This window comes from Strongylocentrotus purpuratus, unplaced genomic scaffold (assembly GCF_000002235.5).
Source record: "Strongylocentrotus purpuratus isolate Spur 01 unplaced genomic scaffold, Spur_5.0 spur5_scaffold_10, whole genome shotgun sequence".
In the NCBI taxonomy this organism is placed as follows: domain Eukaryota; kingdom Metazoa; phylum Echinodermata; class Echinoidea; order Camarodonta; family Strongylocentrotidae; genus Strongylocentrotus; species Strongylocentrotus purpuratus.
In genome coordinates this window covers 10,014,388-10,026,862 of record NW_022145595.1, presented here as the reverse complement: position 1 = coordinate 10,026,862, position 12,475 = coordinate 10,014,388, and the positions used below count along the sequence as shown (strand labels likewise).

At 37.5% G+C, this 12,475-nt stretch overlaps 1 protein-coding gene across 1 annotated transcript in view; it reads left to right on the top strand.

Moving 5' to 3' along the window:
* The window catches only part of LOC579332 (Golgi-specific brefeldin A-resistance guanine nucleotide exchange factor 1), a 37,934-nt gene that overhangs the window by 13,616 nt on the left and 11,843 nt on the right, over positions 1–12,475 (top strand). The window contains exons 12-22 of the mRNA XM_030980091.1: positions 820–955; positions 1,598–1,789; positions 2,142–2,243; positions 2,891–3,085; positions 3,450–3,615; positions 6,481–6,602; positions 7,682–7,884; positions 8,837–8,960; positions 9,606–9,731; positions 10,654–10,736; positions 11,617–11,853. Coding sequence (XP_030835951.1) covers positions 820–955; positions 1,598–1,789; positions 2,142–2,243; positions 2,891–3,085; positions 3,450–3,615; positions 6,481–6,602; positions 7,682–7,884; positions 8,837–8,960; positions 9,606–9,731; positions 10,654–10,736; positions 11,617–11,853 — 1,686 coding nt within the window. The remainder of the gene's footprint in view (positions 1–819; positions 956–1,597; positions 1,790–2,141; positions 2,244–2,890; positions 3,086–3,449; positions 3,616–6,480; positions 6,603–7,681; positions 7,885–8,836; positions 8,961–9,605; positions 9,732–10,653; positions 10,737–11,616; positions 11,854–12,475) is intronic.

Below are 12,475 nucleotides of genomic sequence, written 5' to 3'. Positions count from 1 at the left end.
TAAGTTGAATTTTGCAAAGTCAAACTATTGATTGCAGTCCTGACCATTTTGATCTATGCAAAGGGATACCTCGCTTTTAGTAGAGTATATTTATGTATTATTTTAATTGTCACATCAAACTGAAATTGCATGGAACAAACACTTACCATTGGTGCTTGCACAGATTTGTCTTTTAACATTACCCAAAGGCAACCAGCTTTGTGCAGACATTAATCGATGTCCTGTCCTAATTTTGATTTATTCTGACAATTAAAAGTGGGCTCTCATGGGAAATTTGACACTGTTTGTGTGTTTACCCAATAACAGGTGTTGTCAATCACCAGGATTAGCCTATTGTTTTATGACCAACAAGCTTTATGTAATGCTCTGTCTGTTCCTCAAATGGTTAAGTCCTTATCTAACATTTGCATCACCTAAAGACTCTCTGAGAGACGAGGGGGTATTTCTTGATTGGCCTACGGGTCTGCTGTGAGCTGACGTGTACACCCATTAATGGTGTTTCCATCAAGTCTGGCCTCAGTAAACTTTGACCTTCAGGACATCAAAACTGCTGACCCACTGGCTTTAACATTGTTTGACTAACATAAAAGGTAAAACCATTTCAGAATACCACCCTAGGAACAGATGATGGACTTTAAAGTCGCTTAAGCATGGGTATATAGAAGGCAGCACACGGACATATACACGGGAGTGTAATACCCATTGGCTCAGTGTTATGTAGTGATCAGGGGTGATCGCCAAGTTCCCTACTTCATGACGATTATATACCGACGTATGAACATCTCTGATTAATGAATTGATATCTTTTTTGTATCCTAGGCACAACACTGATCTGATGATGCATATGGGTCTAAGCCTCCTTACCATCGCCGTAGAAACGGGATGCGATCACATTCCCTCCTTCTCCACCCTCATCGCTCTTATCAAAGATGAGATGTGCAAAAACCTCTTTGCAGTAAGTACAGATAGAGTATTTCCTTTTTCCAGAGATGATAATGATAATACATTTTTATATAGCGCATTTCAGAACTGACAGAACTCTCAATGCGCTTTACATCCAAGGTAATACCTTATTCTACACTTAAAAATACAAAACGATATCAATATCTTATTCTACACTTAAGATAAAAAACAATATTAAACAAGAAAAATAATGATCTGAAATAAATCTACGAAACATGAATTAATTAAATGCATCATTGAAAAGATATGTTTTGAGATGTTTCTTGAAGAGCTCAGGGTTATTTTGAGAACAAAGAGCACTTGGTAGAGATTTCCAAATGGATGTTTTTTTAAAACTATATGTATGTCTGAGTTATATCAGGGATTATTTGTGAGAATTTTTTAAGACTTCCTTTCCTGTTTTATGTTTTAGCAAAGTTATGATGCAGACAGTTTGTGTCTTTCATGATATTTGACAATATGCAGAACATTTATCTAACTTTAGACAAGTTTTTTTTGATGGTATCACATTCTTGAGTTCGTATTACATGTAGAAGAAGTGAGCTTTGAAAGACAATCTTTCTTGAGTTTGTTTCCTTTTTTGTGTGTAAACTTGTAAATCCTAAAATAATTGATTTATCGCTTTAACTCTTAGCTTCTCCAGACGGAAAGGTTGTCCATCTTTGCCGCATCCCTCCGAGTTTGTTTCTTCCTCTTCGAGTCGATGAGGACCCATCTCAAGCTACAGCTGGAGATGTTCATCCAGAAACTTACAGGTATCATCGTCTCGGAGTCTCAACGCATCCCTTACGAACAGAAGGAAATGGCACTGGACACCCTTGTTCAGGTAAATTGGCAACACTATAAGAGTGACACAAAACGTTTGGGAGTTTTGAAGTTTGGGGAGTTTCATTTGATGTGGAAACTTGGGGATTGTGGGTTAAAAACTATAAGTTCATGGACATCATCGTCTCAAGGAAATGGCACTGGGCACTCTTCAAGTAAATTTGTAACATTATAAATTGACATTGTGAGAGGGTGCAAAATCCAGACTTGACAAAAGTTAGTGTTTGGTCTTTTGGATATTGTCTTTTAGGCATGAAATTATAATTTAGTACAATTTTACATGGTGCTGAGTATTTTGTGTACAATAGTTATTGTTTGTTTTTAATCGCTGAGAATTTTTCCTTGTTTTACAGTTGTGGAAGATTCCGTCCCTGGTATCAGAACTGTACCTCAACTATGACTGCGATCTCTACTGCAGTAACCTGTTCGACAACCTCACCAATCTCCTTTCAAAGGTACGATATCATGTTTGATTGATAGATTGATTGATTGATGGTTTATTTAAACTAAGCCTATCTGCACTAGTTTGACCAGGAGGGATAAGAACTTCCTGCATGTCACTGACAGGTGGTTATCTCATCAAATCAGTTCTCAATTAACATAAGAAAAGGGGACCATTGGGGACCAATGGTCACTGCTTAGGCATTGTTTGCTATATAGAGGGTGCAAGTAGCTATAAGTAGTACAGTGGGGCTTTAAAGATTTAAGATTTTGCAGCAATAATGGCAAATTGCACATGATTCACATAAAAATAACATTCAAAGAAATTATAGAAGCATATCAATATTCAAAATTTGTTGCTTCAGCTTAGAAAACTAATTATCAACCGCTTTGGTATATATATATCAGTCTCTTGTATTAAAGCCCGTCTGTACTAGTTTGGCTAGGAGGGATTAGACCTCCCTGCATGGTCACTGACTGGTGGTTATCTCATCAAATCAGCTCTCAATTAACATAAGAAAAAGGGGACCATGGGGGACCAATGGTCCCCGCTTAGGCATTGTTTGCTGTATAGAGGGTGCAAGTAGCTACAAGTAGTGCAGCAGGGTTTAATACATGTGGTTGCTGTAACATTACTCCATATTTTGAATCGTCTATCCAGAATGCGTTTCCAGTATCAGGATCGTTGTACACCACCCATCTGCTCTCGCTGGATGCCCTACTGGCCGTCGTGGACAGCATCGAGGCCAGCTGCCAGCAGAGGATACTCTCAACAATGTCCTCGGTGACATCGGACGCTACCGAGAGGTTTGCCACCACCGTCCCTGACTCTGGTGTCATGATACAGGTCCAGGAGGTAAGCACAATGCATCAACTTTGACGTACAGTTATACCTGTCCATTTCTGTACGCAGGTGGCCTTTATAGACAGGTTTGATTGTTGTCTAAACTGTCTAATGCAGTCCCTGATGGATGTAACTTGTTCACTTGCAGAACATGCTTCAAGGGAAACACAAATAGTGGTGACTGTAGACAGGTGGCCTTTATAGACAGGTTTGATTAACTTTCTATATCCCTGTTGACTATGTTATTACATCCTTCTCAAAAAGTAATCGTTCTTCTTTTAGTTGACAGACAAGAAAGTTTAAGTTTGTGGGGTTTTTTTTGCGTTTCACTTTCTATAACCCTGTTGACTATGTTATTAAATCCTTCTTGTAACAGCCTAATGAAGAGAACGGATCTGAGAGCCCATCGCATCACGAAACATCCGATTCGGAGTCGACCCGCAGTGATCACTATGCCAATGTGGGTCCTCCAACCACTGGTTATGCAATGGGACAGATCATGGCGCATGCACTCAAGGAGAAGGAACTGGAAGGGTCACCAGGTACGTAGCTGTTCTTGTCTTTGAAGACTACACTGGTGATATCATCTGTTTTGCTCCAGAAAGGATATTAACCCATTAGCAACTAGAGATTTTGTACAAATGGCCTATTAGTCACTGGAAGATGTTGCAATATTGCTCTCATTTCGACATTTTTGTGAACAATATGAAACATCCGCTCTTTTTCTATGCAGAATCCTACTGTAGACATCATAAGGATTACGCACGTATAACATTATTAACGGTAGACCCTAGAACGGATACTATAGCGCGTTGAAAAAGGATGGGCGGTTCAGTGAGTAAAAAAAGAGGTGGTTTCGGGCGGTTTAGTTGCTATTAAGTTAAAACATATACTCAAATACCCTTAATGCCCTTCTGGCTCTGTACAGACAGTAGTCTTGGTTAATCAGCCTGATTAGGAGAGGGTTGTTTGTTGGGTGGTAATAGTTTCAGATGAAGGACAGATCATGGCACATGCACTCAAGTAGGCAGTTCAGTTTAGACCTTCGCGATGGGGACAACTTCTTATTCACGTACGCAAGTGCGCATTTCAGCTCCCTATACGAATCCACATACATCAGGGTGAGCGCGCTTTCGGCCACACTTTCGTGAGCTTTCGTGGTTCTGCCGAAAAAAAACACTCGGTTTATTTCGGATTTCCCTGCCTTCTGATTGGTTAAAACAATAAAATATGACGTCATTTCTCTTCGACAATTATCGATGCACATCGGAAGTGAGTTGTACGTTGAATAGCCATCGTAGTAGATGGTTTTGCTCAAATCTGCCGACAATGTGATGAAATTCAGATGGAAGGAGTTTTTCAACTAACTTACAACTCCGTAATTAACAAAATTAAACATCTTACCTTCTTTCCTGAAAGTTTCATATAATGATGATGAGTAGATCTTATGGTAGATATGATAATATGATTGCAGTTTTTGAAAATTGCACGAACTGATTTTGACGATGCGACGCGTGATGCGTGTACATAGTGTGTACGTGAATGAAACAGCTGTGTGAGTGACATCGAGACCATTTCGTAGTCTTAGAATTCAGACCCGTTTGTGACTTGATTGACTTGTTTTTTCAATTTTTGTTTATTGTATGTCGTATTTTATTGATAATTGTGATATTTATTTTAATATTTGGAATAAATATTGTAATAGTCTAACATGAATTGGTTATATTTTGGGGTAAAGTAACAATATTTTTTCGAAAAAACTGTTCATTTACTGCAAGATTGCTGCAAGTATAGACTACATAGACGATTTGTCACCTCATCCTGTGGTGTGTGTGTGTGTGCGTGTGCGTGCGTGTGTGAGAGAGAGAGAAAGAGAGAGACTAGGAGAGAAAGACCGAGAAAGAAAGAAAGAAATAGAGAGAGAAAGAGAGAAAAAAAGAAACAGAGAAAAAAAGAAACAGAGAAAAAAAGAAACAGAGAAAAAAAGAAACAGAGAGAGAGAGAGAGAGAAAGCGTGTGTGTGTGTGTGCGTGTGTGTGTGTGTGTGAGAGAGAGAGAGAGAGAGAGAGAAAGAAAGAAATAAATAGACAAGATCATTTGGTAAAAGTTTAGATTCAAAGGGTTTTTATTTACCTTTTATAACAATATGATGACAAAAACATGGAAATTTGCATAAATTTGCATAAATTTGCATATTTTATTACGGTGCTGTTTAAAGATATTAAATTTCATATTTGCCAAACATCACTGAATATATTTGCCAAATTTCAGCGAGTTTGGTCATCGCATTGAAGAGATATGACTATTATGAGGCTTAACAGATCACAAACTTCTGAAAACAATGGTGCCACTGCTTAAACACAGGTTTAATTGACTTCAATACAATTATAATAGGTTAGACCTTTTGATCTTTTGTCCTCATCAATATGGTTCTGAAAATTATTTTAAAAATCCGTATCTCTGGAACCGTTGGTCCAAATTGAACAACTCAAAGTGCATTGTGTAAATAAAAATGTGATCTTTAAAATGATATTGAAATCACCCCCTATCTCCTACAAAAAAAAAATCACCTGAACTGCCTAACTCAAGGAGAAGGAAGGGTCACCAGGTAGGTGGCTGTTCAGGGGGTGTTTCACAAAGATCATAAGTCGAACTTAACTCTAAGTTGGACTCCATATTATGGAGAGCCATTTTTAGCCTTAAAATAAAATATATTCAAAAGTGAAAATTCAAGTATTTTAGACTTTTCATAAATTCCAAATCAAGAACATGAAATCTAGAAATAGAAAATATGAATTATTAGAATCAACATTTTATGCTTTTTTAAATAACTATTACAAAATATTTTCAAAGATGCTAACGGCTTTCCATAATTGTTAAGTCCAACTTAGAGATAATTTCAACTTAGGATCCTTGTGAAACACCCCCAGGTCGTTGGAGACTACACTGGTGATATCATCTGTTTTGCTCCAGAAAGGATATTAACACATATACTTTAATACCCTTAATGTCCTTTGAAAAATGGTCTTGAGTAGTCAAAGTGGTAGATACCAGGGAAAAAATACATGGGGCTCGGGCAAAGCTGCCCCCGAAAGTCATAAAAGAGTCTCTCAAAATTTGCATAGAATGCAAAACAAATTAAAGAGTGTTATTTTCATGCAAGCTAGCTTGAAAAGTAGCCCAGAAATTTTTATTTTTTGCCCTGGTAGATACCCTTGTCTTTGAAGACTGCACTAGGAACAACACTCGCTCGTGAACGACCAGTAATCAACTTCATTTTAAAGAAATCAAACAAACAATCAAAAATCAAATGGTTAAATCTTGTCATTTACAAATGTCACATCATAATTTCATTGAAGTCCTATTTAAAAAATTGATTTCCATTTCTTTTTGTCTCATAATTAAAGGTAAAGAACATGCATCGGACATCAAACCCAAGACAACACCAAGCAGAAAACAGAGCCGGTTTTCGTCTTCACCCAACCTACCTACTCAGGAGGAGCTGGCTCAGCTCAAACACAGAAAGAAGGTATGTATTCTACAGTCAAACCTGCTCTAGTGACCACCTGTCTACAAAGACCACGTTTTTGTTTTCCCTTGAAAATGGGTTCTCATTGAACATTGTACTAAAGAAACCCGTCTACAAAGACCACTTTTTGTGTTTCCCTTGGGTGGTTGTTATAGACAGGTTTGACTGTATCAGTTTTCTGCTCCAGGCCGAGTCCACAATACTTTCAAACATGCTTGCTTCTAACCACCTGTATAGAAAGACCACCTGTCTATAAAGACCACTTGTCTTGTTTCCCTTGAGCGGTCTTCACATACCAGTTTCACTGTAGTATAAACAGCTTGCCACCTGTTACGCGCTAGGACTCGATGCTGAGTGTGCGCAGCTTAAGAATTGGACTCGAGCCCTAACAAGGGGGAAAATGCTTTGAGCAGGAATAGTTAAAGGGGGCACTATTTTCCAAGGATGCTAGTTTTCACTGGGGGTTGTACATATAGGCAGTCAAGGGTCAGGGTATGTCTACATCTAATTGTCTTCCCGGGGTTCTTATGGGGGCGGGGGAGGAGGTGAAGGAGGGGTAATAATTTGGAGTCAAATAGCAATTAGTTGCATCGGGAACACTGGATATGTTCTTAGTGCACTTTATCTTCCATATCTTCTCTGTTGTCCATGTTAACATTTGAATGCTCTTCCCAAGCTGTTCAACTGGAAACCATCAAAAGGAATTTCATTCCTACAGGAGAACAGCTTCAGGCCATTGCAACATTCATCATGGACAACCCCCGTGTGGACAAGAGTCTATTTGCACCAGTCTACTATAAAGTGTCGTAGTCGAGTGGTTTAAGCACTTGACTTGAAACTGAGAGGTCGTGGTTCGATCCCCGACACGGCACTAATGTCCTTTGGTGAATTAATTCCTTGAAATGCTGCAGCGCTGTAATGGCAGTTAGGCTAGAGCCGGGGTAATAATAAATGCGCCTCGGAATAGAATTTCTAGATAGATGGCGCTATAGAAATGCCTATTATTATTATTATTATTATGAAGTGTTATGAAGTGTTATGTATTAAATGTCATGAATCTTTTTTGTTTGATATATTAGCTCTTGAATGGTGGTACAGAGCTGTTCAACCAAAAACCCTCGAAGGGGATAGCATTCCTGCAGGAGAATGGCCTCCTGCCGAACCCCTCGGACCCTCAGGCCATTGCAGCGTTCATCAAGGACAACCCCCACGTGGATAAGAAGCAAATTGGTGAATACATCAGCGCCAAGAAGAATGCCAAGATCCTGGACCCTTACCTAGAGTAAGTTGAAAGAAAATATGCCAAGGAACGATATTGATGGTGATGTTGGTGGTGTAGATAGTTCTAGTGGTGGTGGTAGCGGTGGTGGTAGTGATGATGATCATGATGATATCGGAGATGACGATGATGGTAATGCAGAGCTGCCAACCGTTCCATTTTTTGCCGGAATTACTCTGTTTTTTCCTCCAAATTAGGGTATTACGTTTTTTCTTCATAAAATATGTTTTTTAATTTTTAATTTTTTAATTTTTTTTTAATATTTATTTTTTTATTTTTTATTTTTTTTACATACAACACATCAAACAACTGCCTTATAATGGTGATTTGATCACAAATTCAATAAAAAACTAATTTTTAAAAATACTTGAAAACATACTTGAAGAGAAAAATATTCTCAAAAAGAATGAAATGCCGATAATACCAAAATAACCAAAGAAAAAATACCTGCTTGTATGGAAAAAACAGGATGAGGAATGAAATTTCTGCATCGGAAGTGTGTTGAGTGTGGTTGTAAGTTTCATTTTTTTATGAATTCCTTTTTTTTGCTTGAAATTCCTTTTTTTGGCCATCATGATTCCTTTTTTTGGTCGCACAAGGTTAGCAGCTCTGGTGATGCTGGTGTTGAGGATGATGGTTTTGATGGTGATGATGATGATGCTGGTGGTGATGATGACATTGGTGGAGATATTAACGATGATAGTAATGATAATGGTGGAGTTGATAATGATGTTGATGATGATGATGATTACAATAATAATGATAATAGTGGTAATGAGGAAGAAGATAATGAAGATGGTGATATTATGATTAGGGAACTTTCTCCAAGTGGTTTATATTTAGTGCCACATATCCCCTTCGGGATTATTCCCCAGCGCTATATAAGTACGGTATATTATTATTCCTCCTGTTTGTACCAGCTATTCTAATCCCTTTTACCATGCCTTTCTTTCAGCTTGTTTGGCTTTGCAAACACCAGGGTCGATGAAGCCTTAAGGATGCTCTTGGAAGCTTTCAGGTTACCCGGAGAAGCACCAGTCATTCAACATCTTCTAGAATGCTTTGCTGATAAGTGGCATGTAAGTGTGACCATCATGTCTAATGGCAATATCAATGGCCCCTTCCTAAAGTATGAGTATGAATATACCTTGTATTTTTAAAATACTGCATTATTGATGTATTCGTTGTATAACCAAAAATAATTACTATAAGTAATAGCTACGTTAAGCGAATGCCATGATGAAGTAAAATTTTGATGTGTCCATGTATCATCATGCATCATTTTTAATCATCAAGTATTGTTGAAAGGCAGTACACCTATTTAGTGGATATGAGTATGTAGTATTGATATACCGGTACTACCACTGCATGACAGCACGTGACAGATCATGACTACTTGGAAAAAAAATATTGTGTCATTCTTGTCTGATTGGGCAACCAGGGCCCCCGTCTTACAAAGAGTTACGATTAATCCAAATCAATCGCAAGTCTTCCAATCAATCGCAAGTTTGCAGTCTCCTATCTCTTATGTACATAGTTGCGATTAATATCAACTCTTTGTAACACGGGGCCCATGTCTTTGCAATATTCGCTAACTGAATGTTTAGGAAATGCATATGTATTTTTCTAACATTTTTCATATCCAAACATCCTAAAATATGAATCTGACAGTTTCTCTTGTAGTGCATTTCTCACCGTATTATTTCTCAACTGTCCCATTTCAGACTTGCAATGGCCACCCGTTTGCCAACCATGACGCTGCGTTCACACTTGCCTATGCTATCATCATGCTCAACGTGGACCAGCACAACGACAACGCCAAGAAACAGAACATTCCTATGACGTTAGCTGTAAGTGGAGCTCTCTTAAAGGCATTGTTCAACAACGTTAAATCTGAGATGCATGGCCCTACATGTTATCAGTGTCTGTGATGTGGTGTAATATTGAAGCCCTAAAAAAAAATTTGCTTCTAAATGATCATGAAGTGCCTCATAACAATATAAATCTTTGAGTGACCGGTTTTGCCAATAGACTGTAGTGTTATAAAAACCGTTAGGAAAACGAAAAATTACATTTCGATTTCCAATCATAAATATGTTGATAATCAGACAGGCCATCGGCTTGTAAAAGTCATGGGATTCCTGACTGACCTAAAGGTTATAATTATGAATGCAGCATGAGCTAAATCCGGGATTTTGTTTCACAATCTGAGGCAAATGTTACTGGTTCTCTCTTAAAGCCTCCATGTTCAGACATTGCTACCTCACATCATGTTCTATTTGTCCATGCTAGAACCTGCAAATGCCTAATCAGTTACATTTAACAACTACAAGATATTATGTATATCTTTGAAATCAAGAGCTTGCCTTGTTACATGTACACCAGGATAATAATAGCAAAGAGACCTTTGAATCCAAGCTGGAATCTCATCTTTTTTAACAATACCTGAACGCCTCGTAATAGAGTTGTCTAAATAGATGGCGCTATATAAATGCCTATTATTATTATTATTGTAATTAAAGAGTGTTTGTATTCTTAAAACAATATTTCAAAGTTTGATGGAAACTAGCTCAATCCTGGTCTTCACAGTTCTCCTGAAAGACGGTTGTTGGAAAATATAGATGTACCATTTGATTTAAAAGTTATCATTTTTCCAAAAACTTTAAACTCTTGTCTAAAGGATTACAGTATTATAATCTCCTTCGGTATACTCATGTCATCCATGCCTCAATAGTGGTGTCAAACTTGTATGTTTTCTTTTTCTCTTTTCAGAATTTCAAGAAGAATGTATCCAAAGTGAACGGAGGGAATGATTTTGATCAAGATATGTTAGGCGAGATATATAATGCAATCAAGTAAGTTAGAGGCCATAGTGCTTCAAAATATTTGTATCTGTGTGAAATTTGTTAAAAAACAAAGTTGATTCTCACAGTCAAAATACATTCTCATAACTTTTAATTTTATTTACATTTCATGTAGCAATACTGGGAATGATTTTCTTAGTAATGAAATAAAGTTTATTTTTCATGGTACATTAATGTACATTCTTGCATTTGAAGGTCAAAACACTTGAGTGTGAATGTCTTGCCATGTTTAGAATTAAATGCTTCAATCTGTTCTACTTGTGATATGTTTGGAAAAACATTGGAAAATTCAGTCATGTACCCCATAATGCTTAAACAAAATAATTGAATTAACTTTTTATTATGTAATTTCAAATGTGAGATAAAAATCAAGTCTTTAAAATAATTTCTGAAATCCCTTTATTAAACAATTCGACCCATTTTACGTGTGATATGTTTACAAACACATTCGAAGTTCAGTCATAATAACAATAATATTTGGTTCTTGTAAAGCTCATATCACATTTAAACGTCTCTGTGCGCTTCCAAATTTGGAAATTATTAGCCTAGCTGCCATTACGGCGCTCTAGCATTTCAAGGAATTAAGTCCTGCCTGGTACCCATTTACCTCACCTGGGTCGAGTGTAGCAGATATAGATCAATGCCTTGCCAAAGAACATTAGTGCCTCGGCGGTACTTGAACCGAGGACCTTGTGATCGACAGTCCGGTGACATATCCATTCGACCACGACACGTCTACCTCATGTAACGCACAACTCCATTTTATTGAAGTGATTTAGCATCATGTCGTACAAAATGTTAGATTGCAACATGAAAACTTCCTAAACTCCCTTTACAAATTCCGCCTCTATTTCCTTTTGTCTGTAATCAGAAACGAAGAGATTGTGATGCCTGCCGAACAGAGCGGTCAAGTCAAAGAGAACTATCTCTGGAAGGTTCTCCTCAAGCGTGGGCAAAAGCCGGGCAGTGAGTTCCTCCACATAGACGACGGGCATCTGGACAAGGACCTGTTCCTTCTAGCCTGGGGTCCAACCGTTGCAGCGCTCTCCTTTGTCTTTGATAAGAGTATGGATGACTCCATTACACAGAAGGCTCTTGCTGGATTCAGGTAAAATTCAAATTTTAAGGCCCCACTGAACTTCTTAAAGCTACTTGCGCCCTTTTTCTTATGTTAATTGAGAGGTGATTTGATGAGATAACCACCTGTCAGTGACCCTGCAGGGAGGTCCAATCTCCCTTGGCCAAACTGGTGTAGAGGTGCTTAAAAGAAATTTACCTTTGTAAAAGAATCACCAAATCATTTCAATTGGACACAAATTTAATTTATATACCATTTGCCTTAAACGCATCCCAGTATCTAAGCACAAGTATTGCCAGTTTTAAGAAATATACCAATCAAAAATTATTTATACACCATTTGCCTTGAATTTGTCCCAATATCTAAGCACCAGTATAGCCAGTTTTAAGAAAAATTTACCAATTTTAAATTATTTGTATACCATTTATCTTGAATTTATCCCAGTATCTAAAGCACAAGTATTGCCAGTTTTAAGAAATATACCAATTAAAAATGATTTATATACCATTTACCTTGAATTTATCCCAGTATCTAAGCACAAGTATTGCCAGTTTTAAGAAATATACCAATTAAAAATATTGCTATGGAAGACAAAATCACCTGTTATTAACAATTAGCTCAATTTTGAGAGCTCATATTGTCTGCTTTTAGT